Source organism: Tamandua tetradactyla, chromosome 6 (assembly GCF_023851605.1).
Source record: "Tamandua tetradactyla isolate mTamTet1 chromosome 6, mTamTet1.pri, whole genome shotgun sequence".
Lineage (NCBI taxonomy): Eukaryota > Metazoa > Chordata > Mammalia > Pilosa > Myrmecophagidae > Tamandua > Tamandua tetradactyla.
In genome coordinates, this window is record NC_135332.1 from 124795743 (window position 1) to 124814350 (window position 18608).

General features: G+C 44.8%; 1 protein-coding gene across 3 annotated transcripts in view; it reads right to left on the bottom strand.

The window, feature by feature from the left end:
• The window catches only part of PAG1 (phosphoprotein membrane anchor with glycosphingolipid microdomains 1), a 156862-nt gene that overhangs the window by 7015 nt on the left and 131239 nt on the right, over positions 1–18608 (bottom strand). For all 3 annotated transcript variants that reach the window (XM_077167080.1, XM_077167078.1, XM_077167079.1), the window contains 4 exons: positions 11874–12074; positions 10314–10365; positions 6922–7018; positions 3543–4150 (listed from right to left, as the gene is read on the bottom strand). In XM_077167080.1, coding sequence (XP_077023195.1) covers positions 3543–4150; positions 6922–7018; positions 10314–10365; positions 11874–11992 — 876 coding nt within the window. In that variant the 5' untranslated portion in view covers positions 11993–12074. The remainder of the gene's footprint in view (positions 1–3542; positions 4151–6921; positions 7019–10313; positions 10366–11873; positions 12075–18608) is intronic.

The following is an 18608-nucleotide window of genomic DNA, read 5'->3' on the forward strand; positions in this document are numbered from 1 at the left end:
GTAGTTTGAAGTCAATCGTTGAACCTTTGTTTTGAATATGTTGTGACACAACTGGCTATTAAAATGTTTCAAATGATTTTTTACATGTTTGCAATGTAACTACAAAAAATTATGGGAAGTACCCTTGAAATAAAAAGAAATAAAAAGTTATAAAAATCTGTTATGTGATTTTCTTGGATACCTAGTGTCCTAAAGAAAGGTCATCTAATTTCGTATTTGACTCTATAGGTACAAATAGGTCAAATGATTCTTTAGGCTACTGTTTCAATTCTTAATCACTTAGTCACTGAAGGACTGATCATCAATGAAGGACTGATAATAACAAGCACAGCATTTCCTTATCAGAGATCTAAATTTCACATTTCTACATGTGGCTTCAGTCATCAGGAAGCTCCTTAAGTCATCTAGCAAATTTCAAAGATAATGGAGAAATAACTCATACATTGTGAAATATGATTACTGTGAAGGGTAACATGCTGAGTGGCAGAGTTTCTTATAGCATGAACCGGGTAAAAATATTCGATAAGACAAGTAAGTCCTCAATTTCCTGGAAACCCGACTGTCAACTGATGGAGACTGGAGCTGGGTGAAACTGGAATCACGAAACATGCCCAGTTCCCTTTGTAGAGGAAATCTGGTTCTGAAGTTGTCACGGAAGAAGGCAAAAGTCATACTTCTGTCAGGACTGAAAGGCCCCGCTCCTCGCCCCCCAATCCAATAAATTTATTCTGTGAAATAAGGCTTTATTTAAACTTTCCCAAATGAAAACAAAACAAAACGGAAAACCCAAACACACATTTTCAGACTTCCTCAAAGATTCTTCTTTTGGCAAACCCTTCCTATAAACTTATACCCTATCTACCCTGTCTCTGGTGGCAAGGGGTTTTTGTGCCCGTTTATTTTTGGTCTAGCTTAGCAGAGACCAGAAATAAGTTGTCAGTTTAACTGTTCACTGTCCTAAAAAGAGAATTTTAGAAAGTTGGGTCACAGGGAAGAATTTGTTAGATTTGCTCTAACAAGTAAAAACACACAGGGTTCTCTTTCAGGAAAATAAACCCCATGTGTAACTCTGGTCAACTTATGTGGTGAATGTGGTATACATGTGATAGGACACACTGGATCCATTCCTCTTGGTAGGCTGAAGAAGGATGACCCCAGGAAATCAGAAGAGTTTTTTTCTAAGTCAAATTTAAGCACAGGGTATGAAAGAACACAGCATGGCTGTGGATGGTTAGCAAACAGAAGACAGACCAACATACCTTGAGTTAAATGCTAACACGGTGGCTCTTAACGATGTCTATAAGACTCTGGGTTTGGAAAGAGGACACTGGTTTGTTGAAAGCAGCGACCTCCATCCAAAGATGGTCTTTATGTCTGTGGACGGGGCCATCATGTATGGTGTTGGAGGTCCACGTTTTGATGGGACCCAGCAGATTGAACATGAAGTTGAAACTCATGGGGACAGCTCAAATGTGGACAAAAGTGAACTTAAGGCAAACGCAGTGATTTGGGATAAAAACAGAAAGTCAATGTGGAACAGGCTCTGTAGTATTATGAGGAAAACTTATTTTGCAAAATAAAAATCCAATGCTTGACACAATTCATGAGTCAGATAATAAACACCTAGACGGAGAAAGATGAAGTCAACACTAGTTTTTTGTAGTCACAAAAGGACAGATGAAATGTTGGTAGTGAAAATTTTAGCATAAAAGTCCTAAATTGGTTTTCTCTTGACTGCACAGTTCAGTGCAGAACTACTTGCTAAATACAATTAACATAGCCCGAAGCAGTAAATTTATCCATTTGCCTACCATTTTTTAATGGGCGCTGCAAGTCTACCTTTCGAGGTCAGTCCTGGACATGCATTGGTGGAAGGAAGCCCCAGCAGGGTCTACTGTTGCTTTAGGTGAGAACCACCTTTCCTCTGAATATATTTAAATTAAATGTGGCCCTGAGAAACATATTATTTCACTCTTCAAAGTCTTATCATATCAGAATCATATAAAACATCAAACAAGGTTTTCTATAAGGGTGGTTTAAGTCTTTTGTGCCAACTTGGCTTGGGTTGTAGCACCCAGTTAGGTGTTGCACATGACAGTATTCTGCACGAAGGCCTCTCCACACTCACCCCCCACTGATGTCTGCATTCGTGTATCTTCCTTACTCCCTGTTACCACAGATAAAGTCTTCATACTTCTCTTTAAAATGATCCCTTTCTTCCATGCACTAGATTTGTCTCTTCATACCTACTGGTGAATATTATTTCTTCCAGCTTAAAAAAAAAATAACCCCACTTCCAGTTCCACCTATTTCTTTATGCCTTAATGACAAAACTTCTTAAAAGACTTGTCTAAAAGAATCACTCAAATGTTTCTCCTCCTACGCTCTCTCTCTCTCTCTCCAAACCCATTTCAGTCAAGCATCTGCCTCCACCACTCCCGTAAATTTGCTCTGGTCAAGGTCAGTAGTGACTGCCATGTCCCTATGGTGACAGTCAATCCTCAGTCCTCATTTTCCTGACCTGTCAGTTGTGTCTGGCACATCCTCTCTCCCTGAAGACCTTCTTCCCTTGGTCCCCAGGGCACATCTTTTCTTGCATCCTATCCAGCTTTAGTCTCCTTTGGTGGTTCCTTCTCCCCTTCACCCTCTATCTCTGTCCTTGGATCTCTTCTAAAGTCCCTATTTGTACTCACTCATTCAATGATCTCATTTAAACTCATTGCATTAAAAGCCACATATCTGCTTATGACTTCCAAATGTACACATCCAGCCCAGGCCTTTTCTCTTAACCCCGCTCATCAATCCAGGTGCAGATGTCCAATACCTCAAACTACACGTGTCCAGCCCTGAGCGCCCAACCTTCCCCCATTCCTGCTCTGCCTGCAGTTTTTATCCATTTCTTTGAATGGTCATTTCATCCTTCCTGTGCCTCAGGCCAAAACGTGATGTTCAATCTATTGTGTCTCATATATCAAGTTATCTGAAAACAACAAGAAGGCATGTGGATCATTAATACATTTTAGAACTTTGTGGAATATCTACATTTCAGAGTTCCAGGTCATTGTTTAGGTATTGTTGCAAAATAAGATCTCTCACTTGATTTATACAAAGTACATGTACTCAGATATAACCGTTACTTGGTTCACCCTGGCCCTGATCCTATGCTTTCATTTCTGGGATCCTGGAAAGGTAAAAGTCACGACCCTGCTTGACATAGCAAGAAGCAGAAAGAAGCCAAATGGGTGAGTCCATTTGTCTTTAAAATGAAGAAAATAATAGTTGGTCCTAATTGGACATGATGCAAAAATTGGAAAATATCCAAGCAAGGTGCTGAGAGAGAAATATTTTATAAACATGAGCTTTCACTATTTTATTACTTGAAGGGGGAACAAGTCAAACACAGCTTACACGAAAACAGCTTTCATCATTCAACAAACTTGAGAGTGTTTGTATGTATTTCCCAGAATGATGTGCAAGGAAAGGCCCAGGATTAGGTTCCTAATTATGACAGAAGCATGTGACACAATAATGCTACAGCCCACCTTGTTGGTTTCACTGGTTCCCTCTGTGGCTCCATCTTCTCTCGTCTTGCTCTCTTCCTTATCCTGGAGGTTTTCATTCTCATCCAGAAGTTTCATGGGGACCGGTGGTGGGGCCTCCTCTTCTGGATCACAGGAATTTCCAAGAACATTCTCCGTATTAACACTTTGACGAGACTTTTTATTCCTGTCCACAGAAGCATATTCAGCGAACTCTGCTTTGCCCTGGGTCTGGGGCTCGGGAAGCCCTTTCAAGGTAGTGGTCGATTTGGACTTGCCGCTCGGGCCTTTCTCCAGGTTGGCAGCTGCCCCCACCTCCTTAATCTCTTTCACGGTTTCATACAAGCAGTCCTCCACCATATTTTCTTGGGAGTTGCTGTCCTTGAGCACTTCGTAGGGTCCTTCCATCCCCAGACCCTGCTCCCCGTCCACACTTCTTGTATTCAGCATTGTGTCCACTGCACTATTCGGAGGAATTCTGGGCAACTCCCGACTCTGATGGCATTTTGGAGGCTTCCCCGTGCTGTCCTGGGAGTCCAAGAGATCCGAAGCTGAGGTCTGTACTTCCTCGTAATGTTGCATGCAGGTCATAGAGCTGTCTTCTGAAAGAACTGAAACAGCAGAAGTGTTAAAAGTAGAGAAAGGGTGTCCTGCAAACAATTATTACAGTGAATCAGATCATGTAAAGTCAGGTTACATAAAGATGCTCAACTTTCATTTGATTCTAGGTTGCAAATTATAGATGTATGACTGTCAGGTGATATTCTTATTTCAGTCACAGTTTAAACCCAAGCCATTTATGACATCTTTCCAAGACAACATTTAATAAATTACCTTGGCTATAAATTTGGTTCACTGTTGCTTTAATTCCTTACTGTTACTCCTGATGAGACCCCTCGTAGGTAAAGTGTCCAGTGTGGCCGGAGGCTGGAAGTGATGGGCGAGTCTGGGCACCAAGAAAGGGGACACGCATGGTGGCCACTCATCTTGGCTCTACTGGCCTCCACCTGTTTGGGGCACTTGTTGGTAGGCGTCCCCTTTCAGAAGTCACTTTTGTTGGACATACGTGCTAGGAACAACTGGGCAAACAATGTGCCCTTCAACCAAACCAGAAAAGGACTGTAGACCCACGTGCCCTGTAAGGGCTCCCTTTCATGTTGCCTGTTCTTCTGTCCCTACCCCGCAGTGTTCCCACCTCAAGTTAGAAAATCCAAATGTATAATCCTTGGCCCGCCACAGAAATGTTATCGTGTGAAGTCAGCCGGTCACACCTTTATCAGATATTTGACTGTCTTCCCATATGCAAGGGACGGTGTGAGGGGCTAGAGATACATCATTAACAGAACAGACAAGGCGCCTGTCCTTCGGGAGCTGACCTGGTGGTGAGCAAGTTATTACATTACTGTGTCTCAGTAACGGGAGATTAGAAATAGTGTCTTTGAGGGAAACTTTGAAAAATGATAATGGATCACTCAACCCTTCTGAACTTCACACCCCCACCAGCGGTATTTCAAATTCGGAATCGCCACAGAGGCGGGGGATGTCCTGCCCTTCTGTTCGACTCCTTTGTTGAAGGTGGGCAAAGGACACTGAGGTCTGAGGACTCAGGTGTTAATGCCAATTCCTCTCAATTTCCTTACCAGAAAATGGGGAAGGGGGACTAGTATGATCTCAGGTGCAAGTGCTTTACAGACTGTAAACTGTAGTGCACCCTTGTCAATGAGAGCCTACTGTGCATCAAATACAGAATGAAGAGTGACTTGGGGTGCACGCTTGGGCCTCAGGCTCAACTCACTGGCTGTGTGGTCTCTGCAGAGTTACTTAACCTCTCTGTGGCAGGCAGAACAGTGGTCCCCCAAGGACATCTATGTCCTAATCCCTGGCACCTGTGCATAGGTTACTTCCTAAGGCAAATGGGAATTATGGTTATAGATGGAATGAGGGTTCTAATCAGCTGACCTAGAGATGGGGAGATTATCCTGGATTATCTGGGTGGACCTGATGTAATCACAAGGGCCTTTATATGTGGAAGAGGGAAGCAGGAGAGTTAGAAAGAGATTTGAAGACGTTATATGGCTGGCTTTGCAGATGGAGGAAGGGGCCATGACAAGAATATAGGTGGCTTTCAGAAGCTGGAAAAGACAAGGAAACGAATGCCCCCCTGGAGTGTCAAAAGGAATGCAGCCCTGCTGACAACTCAACTTTAGCCCACCAAGACCCGTTCTGGACTTCTGACCTCCTGAATTGTAAGAAAATAAATTTAAGTGGTTTCAAGTCCCTAGGTTTGTGGTAACTTACTACATAAGTAAGAAACTAACATGCTCCCTGTGCGCCAGCTTCCTCACTGGCAAACAGTGTATAGTAATAACAGCCACCTGACAGGGTTGTTGTTAGGATAAGTGAATTGGTGTACATGTAATACTTAGAGCAATGCCTGGCACATGGAAGCCAATCAATAAATGTTAGCTATCGCAGTTACTAATAAATGCTCGCTATGTTTTTATCTAAATAAGATTACTTTTGCTAAACTGGTTAGTAACACTAAAAGTGAGCAGGCAGATGTGGCCTCTCTGTCTAAGGCAAATCAGCAGGTGAATTCACATGGGACATGACTCCCAGGAGGGTAAATCTCCCAGGATGAGCCGGGACCCAGCATCAAGGGATGGAGAAACCCTTCTTGACAAAAATGGGGAAGAGAGACAGTGTAACTTTATATGAGACAATTTAAAGTTTCAGTGGCTGAGAGATTTCAAACAGAGTCGAGAGGTTATCCTGGGGGTTATTCTTACGTATTATATAGATATCCTTTTTCAGTTCATGGTGTATTGGAGTGGCTGGAGGGAAATATCTGAAACTGCTGAACAGTGTTCCAGTAGCTTTGATTCTTGAAGAGGGTTGTATAACGATATAGCTTTTACAATGTGACTGTGTAATTGTGAAAACCTGTGTCTGATGCTCCTTTTATCCAGGGTATGGACAGATGAATAAAAAAAAGAAGGAAAAAAAATAATGGGGGGGATAAAGGTAAAAAATTGGGTAGACTGAAATACTAGCAGTCAATGAGAGGGAGGTGTAAAGTGTATGGGAAGTATGAGTTTTTTCTTTTTGTTTCTTTTTCTGGAGTGATGCAAATGTTCTAAAAACTGATCATGATGATGAATGCACAACTACGTGATATTACGAACCACTGATTGTACACCAGGTATGGACTGTGTGTGAAGATTTCTTGATTAAAAAAAAGCAACAACAAAAAAAACAGTAACAAGAAAAAAAAATTGTGAGCAGGAACACACTTCCTAGTTTTGGAGACACTTTTTGAAACCCAGTAACTTCCTTAGGTGCTGAGGCCTGCACGGAAAGCTGGAATTGTTGAAGCACTTACTGTCACCGTTGGTGAACGCCCCAGTCTGTTCACTGCTGGCAGGAGCGTCTGTCGCGAGGCTGGTAACGGAACGGCTGAACATCTCCTTTTCTGAAGGCTACAAAAACAAACACATAAGACAGCTAAGAGACTAGACATGGCAGAGCAAAGTATCTGTGGCATCTTCCAAAAAAAAAAAAATTAAAACAACAAAAATGAAATCGACTCAATCCATAAGAGCTGTAGGACCCTTAAAATGTGATTCAATTCATCAGGATGGTCTTAGAGCTGTGCTAATATGGTAAGTCTATTGACACACGTGGCTCTTTAGGTTTAAAGTAAGTGAAATAAAATTTAAAGTTGTAAAGGTCACATTTCAAGCGCTCAACGGCCACAAGTGGTTAACCTACCGGACAGTGCAGGCAAGATCACTTCTCTCATCGCAGAAAGTTCTACTGGACAAAGACCTGTCCTAGCGAGTTAAGAGTCCCTGTGACTCTCCAAAGCCTTCCCCGCAGTGGAGCTTCCCACCTGGGGATCTACAGATGGGCTACAGGCGGGTCATGAGCTATCAGTCCCCTTTGTTCAAGGTGGGGAGGGGACTGGAGCCCCCAGGGCTGGCCAGAGGACAACCTCGTCCTTGCACTGTAGGTGGTAAAAATGTTATCTTTCTAAAGGTGTCCTGTGACACGAAAAATGCTGGAAAGTATATCTTTGGTCATATGAAGGGAATGGATCTAAATCTGGTCACTGATTACAGAGACTATTTTATAACCAGTCAAATCTCTGGCTTCAATCATATGCTAAGAAGCCACTTACCAAACCTTTCTCATTCTCACAAGCCAACAAATTCGGATGTGTGGAGGGAAGAGTGGCGTTGAGGGTATATTTTCTGCTGGGCTAGAATGGGAATACATTCCAGGTTAGCTGTAGCTAACCCGTGTGTGTGCTCAGAAAGCAAGTCGGCAGCTCCTGTGTTCAACTTCCCTTTCACACTAAAGCGAGGCAATTCATAAATCAGTACAACTCTGTTGGCCCTGAACACCAAGCTTGGTTCTTTATCAAGTCAGCGCTGCCCACTCTTTGTTGCAAACCATGAAAGGCCCCGAGGTGAGGATGCAGAAGCCCAGGCCTAGCCTGAGCCGCTGCCGATGGCACGCTCGGCCCCAGCCACACAGAGCGCCCGCCTGCGCGGCCCGGGGGCCAGGTCCCACCCGGCAAGTTTGTGAGTACAAGGCCCAGGATCCTTGGCTGGTTGGCGTCACAAATTCTCTTGACTCCTGTTCGGGAACCACATTCCAAATAATAATCGCCAGCAAACAGCTCATGCTGTCATGATCCAAAATCTTCCTGGCAGCCGGTTATTTCAATGCGATGCATCTCGTATTTGATGCGTGCACCTGGGATGTGGGTCATTGTGTCAGGTTGCCAGCAACTTGAGATGCTTGTGCTAAATTGCACAGAAATAATGTTAAAAGTGGGCAGAGAGGACCTTGGTGGGGAGGGGAGGAAGGCTCCCAGCAGGGGTTGATGACAGTATAATTTACGCATCCACCTGAAATTACTGATCATAATCTAGGTGCTGTCTGCCGTTTCTATACGTAGCTTCTATGAGAAAATGCCCTCAAGTTCCAAACTGAGAAGCCAGGAGCAAGCCTCCCTCCCCCTGAAGCTCCAGACACAGAGTACAGGACCTGCCAGCTTTTTAGGCCAGGACTTAGTAGCTCCTGTGTGGCTGGGGGATTTAGCAGAGCTGGAATCAGGGGTGAGGAGGGGAGAGTAAACTACAAGGGCTTCTCTGCCCAAAGATGGGGAATTGGCAAGTTGTATAGGATTTAGGAGCTGAGAAGTTCTTAAGAGAGCTGTGTGTGTGTGTGTGTGTGTGTGTGTAATGGCCTCTCTGCCCATGCTTGTGAGCTGGGTCTCTTTCTCACACACACTGATATAAGCGAGACCATGGTTGTGTGTGTGACAGTATTTGAGGATGAGGAATATGAGGAAGAAAACATGGACAGAAGGCTTTCCTTTTATCCACCAGCCCACTCAGGGTTGCTGCTGACCTTTCCTGCTTCACTCAGGGCTGCTAATGACCTTGAGCAGAAGAGCAGGCACCGAAGGTCTGCAACAGTGGTGCTCCCAGTGTGCATCAGATTGCCTGGAGGCTGGATAAACTGCAGCTTGCTGGGCCCATCCCCAGCAGAACCTGCCTTTCTAGCAAGCTCCCAGGGGATGCTTCTGCTGGTGGAGCCCACCCAGGTAGAAGACAAGGGAGGGGAGGGAAGCCCCCTCCCAGCCCCCACCTCACCTGCCAGCTGGCTCTGAGGAGAGTGGAGGGGGGCTGAAGAACGGGACCTGGGATCTGCAGCAGTGGAAGGTCCCCCCCTTCTCCTTTCCCATCACTCCCATCTTCCCTCCTGGTGCTACAATAGCGGCAATTGGTGGGACAGAACAGAGGCACTGGGAACAGGAGAGAAGTGGGGACCAGGATGGCCAGAGACTGGAATGGAGGGAGGAAAAGGATACAGGGAGAAGGGGTGCTGAGAAGCCAGGATAGAGCAGGGGTGTGTGTCTACAGGCAGAGAGGGAGCCAAGGAAACCCCTGGGGCTCTGAGAGGAAAGGGGGTTCACACAACTTCCTGTCTGCTCGGGCCAGAAGAGTCCTGCACTCTTGCAGCAGGGCAGCCTGGGCTGGAGATGCCTCTGGGCGAGCTCTGAGCATTCCTGCTGGCCATGTATGTTACATTAGACCTCACAGTTTATATTTGACTCATCCATGTTTTTGTTTCATACCCCTTTTCCCCCAATCAGGGTTTTGCCTGATCTTGAGTGATAGTGTCTGTAACTGGAAGCATCTTCTCTGTCACAGCACTCCTGGGGCTCCAAGAGGCCCCATTTAATCCAGTCCCTGTAAATATCAGAGGGAGCAGACACACCCCAAGCTTTTGGAATTGCTCAGCCATTTAGGGGGGGAGACCAAAGTCAGAGAGGACAAATCCGGATGGGACTCTCACCAGAATGGATGCCCGAGGTTCTCGGGGCTGCCGGGACCCCTGTGAGGTACTAATGGCCAGGGGAAATCCCCAAGGTCGGGCCTAGGGTGTTTTAGGGTCCCTGATTCTGGGGGGCTTGACAACTGGCTCGAGCTGGAGGTGGGCAGGGGCAACTCCTTCCCCTGAGTAGGTCGGGGCTGTCTAAGAATCTTTCTGCCCCCACCCCAGACACGCCCCCAGCCCTGGCTGGCTGCATAGGCCTCAAACCTTAGTGGGGGGAAGGCACGGGACAAGGACGCAGCTCAGGCAGGACTGCGGCTCAGTCTTCCCCTGCTCCCTTCAGGTTGAAGGCGCATGTGCACCCACTTGGATGAGCGGCTGGTGCTTTACAGACACACACAACCCCCGTACAGACAGACTCACCACGTTCATCAGGCTCTCGTGGTCCCCACTGGGCTGCCTCGGCTTCTTCTCTCTGAAAGGGAAAATTTTAAAAATTGCTATAATAACAAAAAATCATGTAAGATTAAACATACATCACCTTTTCCTATTCTACTTCTCACCAAAATGTAAATCTCTCTCATTTTAAAAACCAAGTTATTTTTGCCAAGGGAAGGAAGAAACGGACAGTTACTGCATGTCATAAATCCCATCACTTATCTGCAGGCGCCATGCACAGTCGGTGATCGAGCCCCGGCACCGTGCCACCTCTCCTGAGCAGCCCTTCTTCCGGGCATAGAAAATAGAAGGCCACAGTCAGAGGACCGAGGCAGGTTCCGTGTGAAAACTGTTTCTACCTAGAATACTGGGACACACGGACATTTTCTTTTTTCTCTCTTTAGAAACCACTAGAAAATGGTATCATCTCTTCACTTTGCAAAGTCACACACGACAACAGAATTGAAAAAACAGTCATAAAGAAAATACACATTTTGGCACATCGGGAAGAATACAAGCTTTCAGGATGAGTCCTGCGAACTTCCAGTCTACGGAGAAGTCAGCAGAGTAAAAATAGAACTTGTTTTCACTCAGGACCGTCTAAAGAAAGCCAGACTACCAGGGACTGTGCTTCCCTAGGACATAAGGCAAGAGTGACCCCTGCTGGGGGAGGGAGGAACTACAGCCGCAGCCTGGCGGGCAAGGCACGTGGACACTCAGACACACCTCAGTCAGCCTCATCCTGGCCGGTCAGACTCTGTCGTGGTGGCCGTGGAGGGCAGGGAATAGGAAGCTATTCGGGTTCATAATCTGGCCTTTTCCCCACTTGATGGAGATCAATCCGTACTTCTAAGTGACACATGTCCAATCTCTGCTGAGGTTACTAAGGACAGCGCTGGGGCAGGGCTGGCCGACTTGCAGCTGGGGTGCACTGGCCTCCAGGCAGCGTCCTCCCCTGGAGGGGCCGTGCATAGCCTCCTGGTTGAGACCTCCCACATCACTCCTGCTTGAAAGAACTCTGCTCTCCTCTGAGCAAAAAGGTCTTTCTTGGGAAACTATCATTTTATAAGACAGAGAGATAATTATAATTCCCAAAGAAGACACACCAGTGCTGATGTCTCATATGGCTTCTCTTTTTAGGAAAATGAATCTGTTTCATAAGAAACTGGCAGTTCTTGAGCACAAATTTCAAATAAATTGATCCCTCAAAAAAACCACATTAACAACAAAAATTCTCGGTCACTTCTGAGTGGCAGCAAAGAGTCTTTATATATATATATATATATACATTTGACAAGTGCTCGGCAGAGCCCAATTTCACCCAGGGAAGTTTCAAATGTAAGGGCTCTTCAATTGCTGGGGGTGGGGGTTGAAATACAGTAAAGGTCTTCATTTAAGTAATAAACAGTAAGTCCTGGGACCCACCTCTCTGTGAGGCTCTATGTAGCGGGCTGCCACGTATAATGGGCTTTTTAGAGCGGGCCTCCGGGTACCGAAGGGGATACGTCTGTTGTAAGGCCCCAGCAGACCACCCCGGGCTCTCACCTGTCACAGCCGGAGCACAGGAAGATGAGGAAGGTGATGAGGAGAAACGTGGCGGCGGCCAGGCTCCCCCACAGGGCCACCTGCACCTGCCCGCTCAACACGCCGCCGGCGGGGCCCATGGCGGGGGCGGGCAGCACCCCGGGCGGGGCAGTCAGAGCTCCAGAGGGGCGGACATCATCCGGCCAGCAGGGCTGCGGCCTCCTGCAGAGAGACCAGTGCTTTTTGAAATTCTGTCTCCCGTCCAGCTCCAGGACCTTGTCATTAGATTCATGCCAGAAGAAAGGGCTCTGAGCAGAGCCGGGGAGGGTTAATGCAGGGTGGGGGCCAGGGCTCAGGGCCCTGTCTGAAACCCAGCACTGGCATGCCCCCCTCTGTCCTCTCCTCTGTTTCCCTCCCCTGGGAGATGGAAAGTGGGAACATACGGGGGCCCAGTGCAGCAGGTGAAGCAATGGATGCACTATTGTTATTTATGATATGTTTTTTATGATGGAGTCTTAATGTCTCTAAATAATGTAAGATTCCAATTACTCCATCGCAGTAAATACATGCTTACTTGGATTCGATGTTATTTTTTTTAAATCTGAACAGTAGAAAGCATTATTGTACAGTTTTTGCAAAAATGCACTTCACCATCTGCCCCCTCTGTCGCCCCACCCTCAATTCGCTTTTCTTTCCAAGAAGGTAGAGAGTCAGTGCAACTGATGAAATGGAATGTCTTTATACAACCTGCATAAGTATTTATCTAGTCTAAGCACGTGGCTGTTTCTTTCCCGGGCCAACTTTCACTATGTCTCTGTGAGGACCCAATAAATATACTTTCAAATGAATGAATGAAAAGTAAATCACCCAGCAGTAAATAAAACCCATTTCTAAGCAGCTAAAAACTAATCATGAGACAGCAATCTCTGTGTGTGTGTGTGTGTGTTCCAGAGGCTCTGTTAGGTGCTTTCCTGTTTTGATCACCACCAGTGCCCGTGAAGAGGGCACTGTTCAGCCCCATTTTCCAGACAAGGAGGCCGAATCGCAGGGGAGCTGAGGCATTTCCCTAAAGGGTAAGGGTTGGTCAGCGGTGGGAAGTGAGTCCAGCTGTGGTTGACTCCAAAGCCTCCAGCTGAGGCTCTTGCTCTCTGGGTCCTTCGGTTCCCTGTTCCAACCGTAATGCTTCTAAAAGAGAGGGGTCCAACTTCTTTACTGAACTATTTTGAGAGAGAAAGGTTTTTTAAAATAAGCAGTATATCCAATTGTTTAAGTTATTTGTCATCCGAGAAGCCTTGTTTAGAAAGCATGTTGCTTTGCTCAATTCCAGAACATTCTCATTTAAAAGGAAAAGCCTTTGCTTAATCTCTTGTTTTATGAATAAAGTGAGCAAGTAAGTATTTGTGGCTGGTGATAACAAGTCAGAACTCAAAACAATATTTTTCTTTAAAAAGACTGTCAGCGTTTACATTTCCATTTGCTTCACTGACAGAGCTGCGGCACCTTTAGCCACCCGAAGCGCGCATCTGCTTTCTGCCAGCACGAGGCGGCCTGAGACATGGGAGAGAATGAAAAAGCCTTTTCAGCAAAGGCAGTTCAACAGGACCACATTTTCTCCAGGTGAAACACTATCACATGTGTTCAAATACTCAAGGTGGAAGACGAATGAAAAGCTGAAGAAAATGAAACTTCACAATGTATCCAGAGAAAATCCTAGAGGAAGCAGATTGCTTTCCTCAGGTCCTTGAATCACCGTGAACACTTTCTTTTAATGGTCTAAAATTATATAATTGCACAGCTTCCTGTGTAATATAGAACTGCTTTCTTCCTGTGCTTGGTGATGTGTTCTTTTCTTTTGGGTAGCTTTACAGTAATGAAGGGTCAAATTACTTTTTCATATTGGCCCCTCGTCAGCAACAACTGAATGAAAATAACTACTGCTTCCCTCATAATTTGTTGATGGAAAGAATGATTCACTTTAAACTTAGACTACAAATTGGCAAGACAAGAAGTAATTAAAATACATTTAGGCAAGCAGTGAATTCAGAGTGACCTATGAAAATGTATGAAATAAAAAACTGAAAATACAGGTACACAGCATAAGCCATTTTAGGAAGCACAATATCTCCCTTGTATAGGCATTTGTTCATTCATTCATTCCTGCACTCACGCACACAAGAGATTTAGTCAATGCCTATTTATAATGTGCTAGGTTCTGAGAACATAGTTTGCTGTATGAATTATTCCAAAGCTTAGAGACCACCCAGCAGGCCAGCATGGGGTCCCCACCACCTCTTTCCATTTCTGTACATGTTCCTCTTCTCTTTTCTCTCTTGCTCAACAGGGAAAAGTTGAAGGACTATAACGAAATAGGTGGGGTGTCCAGCTTACCGGGACAGCAGGGAGAGACAAGAAGAGGGGATTATGGCAAATTACTAAATAAAGGATATAACTCAGAGAAAAGGTGTCAAAACTGCTGGCTCACTCCCCTTCAACTAGAATTTTCTGAAAGGCTAATGAAAGAAATACTTTTTTCCAAAAGTTCTCACTGTGAACAAAAACCTCACAATGAAAAGAATGATCATCTGGGACATTTTTCTGAGTCAGATACATTGTAATCCCTATGGACAAAGCGCTCCAATTGTTGGGGCAGCTTCCAGCCTTGGAAACCTTTAAGCCCAATTCTACAGCGGGCCTTGTAGCAACCCAGGTCGCAGTGGCGGGGCTGGCGTGAGCAGTAGCCACATCCCTGATCTCCTTCCTGAGCGCCCTTTAGGGCCCTGGCAGGGTGTGGGGTTGACACGCGAGTCACTTCCAGACCTCGTGGGTGCGATTATTCCTGTTTTAGAGAAAATCTCTCTTGCTCTTTCTCCTTCTGGACTTACTATTTCCATAACTCTCTTACCCATTTCTTCTTCTTTAGCCAGCTCCTGAAATTTCTGCAGCTCATGTGCATTTGGGCCAGAACAGGACCTTCCCTGCCAGGTGTGTGTATGCACGTGTGTGGCTTCCAAACTCTTCCTTCCTGGCTGGGATGAGGTGGGTGCTTGTGCGGATGGCCTGGGACCTTTCCAGAACCACAGGGGACCTTCCTCCCAGCAAGGCTGAAAGCTCTCATGCTTGTTTGACACACTTAAGCGCAGTGTTTGGGGGGCTTCATTTAGTCTATTTTGAGCCATATCCTTCCCCATGGCTAGAAGGCTTTTCTTGGGATTGGAGACAAAGGAAGAAAATAAGAGGAGACAAGGCATAGAGTCTAGGAGGTAAAAAGTTATCCCGAAAAGAAAGGGCATCTGCTGCAACTGTGTAGTTTTCTGGACCATATACTGTGTCCCTTTTACTCACGAGGCTCTGTTTGGAAAAAAATAATCCAAAGCGCCTGTGTCACGTGATACTGTTACCGGCCGATGAGGACCACCCTATTTTCTGCTCATTCCTATAAAAAAATATTTTCTGAACATCCCAAATTAATCTGTACCAGTGGAAATATATGAACGATGGAGGGTTGGGGGAGGGTGGCTCACACGATTCTTTTCATGGGGCCAGTTAAACCTTTCTCTCAATCCTATTCCGGCCTTACCCAAAAAACTTACATTCAAGTATGGAATATGATTTCTTAAAATATTTAAATATATGGCTCAGTGGCAGAATTCTTGCCTGCCATGCTGGAGACCCGGGTTTGATTCCTGATGCCTGCACGTGTTAAAAGGAAAAAAAAAATTAAATATATTCTGTGGTCAGATGAATTGTTCAACACAGGGCCAAACAGGGCTATATATTTTTATTATTAGTCAACTGGCATTTATTCTGGTACCCTAATGATCCACAAATATGAGTCACAGAAGATAATATTAGTCTAATAGCAGATAGAGTTCAATAGTTGTACATGAATTGTTTTTGTTTTAGAATAGGTTTCATTATTGGTTGCACTGATGTAAAGTCATGTACTGAGAGTTCATTTTAATTAAAATGTATAATATTACTATCAAATTAAGGGTGCTACTTTCTCCCGACCTTCAAATTCTATATAATTTTGGACTGCCTTGGGAATTTGTCATTTAACCCTGAGAAAAGTCAGAGCTTGACATTACAGGACTTCCATTGGGGATCTTTCAGAATTTGGTCTGGATATTTTGGACTAAACGTCCTGTAACCTCTTAATTATCCTTTTATATGCCTTCATGTCACAATTTTAATCAATAAGTGATTCAAATCATTAGAAAAACGCCTTTAACTTTAAAAGCATGTGCCACTTCAAACCACAAGGTGGCGGTATAGTTCTATTCGCTGCCCCAATCAGTAGGCTCAGGAAGGAGAGTTACTCCATTCAACTGCTGTTTGTGCCTTATCTTGGCATTTTAATTGTCTTCCTTAGATTAGACTATCAGCCTCGAAAATCAATTCCAGAGGGAAAGAAAAACAAAACCCAGATGAAACTAATGAAAGGATCACACCAAACGGCAGCTATTTCTTCAGCCCAACACCCTTAAACAGGTAGATGCTCTGATGGGGGAAATTTCTGTAAATAGTAATTTGGTGGAGTTGGGATGGCCAGTGAGATTAAAGAAGCAGACACTGCGATTCCTTTGAAGCAGCTCTGGATTAGTGATGATACTCATTACCATTTTACAGCTGTCTTAGTCCACCCATAATTAAGCATAATAAAAACCACCTCGCTCACTGCCTCGATGGCAGGCGAATTAGGAGGGCAACGACCTGCCTCAGTGGGAATTCCTCCTTCCTGGTCATTATGGGTGTGGGAACTACGTGGTAAGACAACCCTTTACATGGTAAATATTAACCAAACAAATCAACAATGTCTGTGGAGCCAAATCCTCTCCGGGGCCCCTGTCCTGAGAGCCAGGCTGGTGAATTCACAGGCAAGTCGGTGCGAACCTCTCGACAGAACTCTCAAACCTCCTGAAAGAGTTTTAAGCTTAAATTCAGGGAGATTTCTCCTCAGTTTAAAGGTACTCCCGATCTAAACAAGACTGTGAGACTGAACTCTGTTAGGAAAGGGCAGCTGGCCGGGGGGGGGGTATGTTGTAAACACGGAGGAGAATCACCCAGACAATGCTTATTGTACCATCCTGATAAGGTACAAAAGTTCCTAGATTAGCTGGTTACAAAGCTCTCCTGGAGTCACCCAAAGAGCAGAAGCAGGTAAAGGGCTCCAAGGTTAGGTTTTCTTCTATAGGTTTCTGAATCATTTTGTAATGTCACCACCGAGTAGGGCCTTCACGCTTCTTTCCGCAGCCGCCTGAGAGAAGCACATCACTTGTGAGCATTAGAAAAACAACCCTGGAGAGTCTTAACGTTACCAGATGAAACTTGACATTGTGGTCAAAGGCAAGACCTGCCCCTAAAGGGAGAAAGAGCCAGGTATGCCTCCTAAGAGTCAGCCACAAACCTGCAGGGCAGTGTGTTGGCATAACCTGTGTCTTCTCACATAGCAAACCTACTGGTCTACTGGAGGTGGTGAGGGGTATGTGTAGTTATCACTTCTCTTTAAAAATACATCTAATTTACATGACAGAGGTGATAAAGCTTATTGTTTATCAGAGCTTCTCCATTTTGTTTTTGCCTTCAGAAAAGCCAGAAGACAAGCAACTTTGATGGGTATGAAATGACTTTGATGGATAAGAAATGACTACTTTCCCTCAGATTCCTGGATTTGAAAACCAATTTCCAAGGTTCTTTTTTTTTTTATTTTTATTTTAATATTTTTTTAAAAAATTAAATATTTTTATTTAATAGACAGAGGGAGAAACAGAAACCGTGTGGCCCTGATGGAAGTGTTTATTGCACAGCTGCAGGACAGAAGCTCGACATACATTTCATTTAGTGTCACACAGTATGTTCTACCAAGACTGGCTGAGAAGCACAGGTAAAGGGACTTCATTTTGCACCGGCTAGTCTTAATGGGACATTTCCGAAAAGTGTGCCATTTGGACTCTAGGTTCTTTTTTTCTGCCTGGCCTGTTTATCTGCTCTAATTTAAAAGCACACTGAGAACAGGGATGTATCCCGTCTCACTTCCCTCTGCATCCCCAGCTTCTACATAAAGTGGAATATAGAAGCCAAGCAAAAACTATTTTATTGAACCCATGTTCTTGTAGGAAGAATGGTGAGCTGGTTCCCAAGCCAGTTCTCAAGTGCAAATTTAATTCACAATTCATGTGGTAAGGGAGATGAGAATGAAAGAGATGAGTCCATTAAGCAAACAATTCAAAAGCCAAAAGCCAACTCCAAAGGTGAGCTCACTGCCCTCCCCCCTACATGGGACATGAATCCCAGGGGTGTAAATCTCCCTGGAAACATGGGACCGGACTCCAGGAGACAAGCCTGGCCCTGGCATCATGGGAGTAATCAAGCTTTCTTGACTAAAAGGGGGAGGAGAAATGAAACAAAGTTTTAGTGACTGAGAGAATTCAAATAGAGTCATGAGGTCATTCTGGCGGTATTCTTACATAGTGTATAGATATCTCCTTTCAGTTCTTGGTGCACTGGAGTAGCTAGAGGGAAATACCTGAAACTGTTGAGCTGTAGTCCAATAACCTTGATTCTTAAAGATGACTAAGAACTATAGAGCTTTTAAGGTGTGACTGTGGGATTGTGAAAACCTTGTGACTGACACTTCTTTTATCCAGTATATGGACAGACAAGAAAAAAAAAAAAAGAAAAGAAAAGAAAATAAATAATAGGGGGAATGGGGTGTAAAAAAAAAAAAAAGCAAGTCAAGAATGGCTTAAAGCAAAA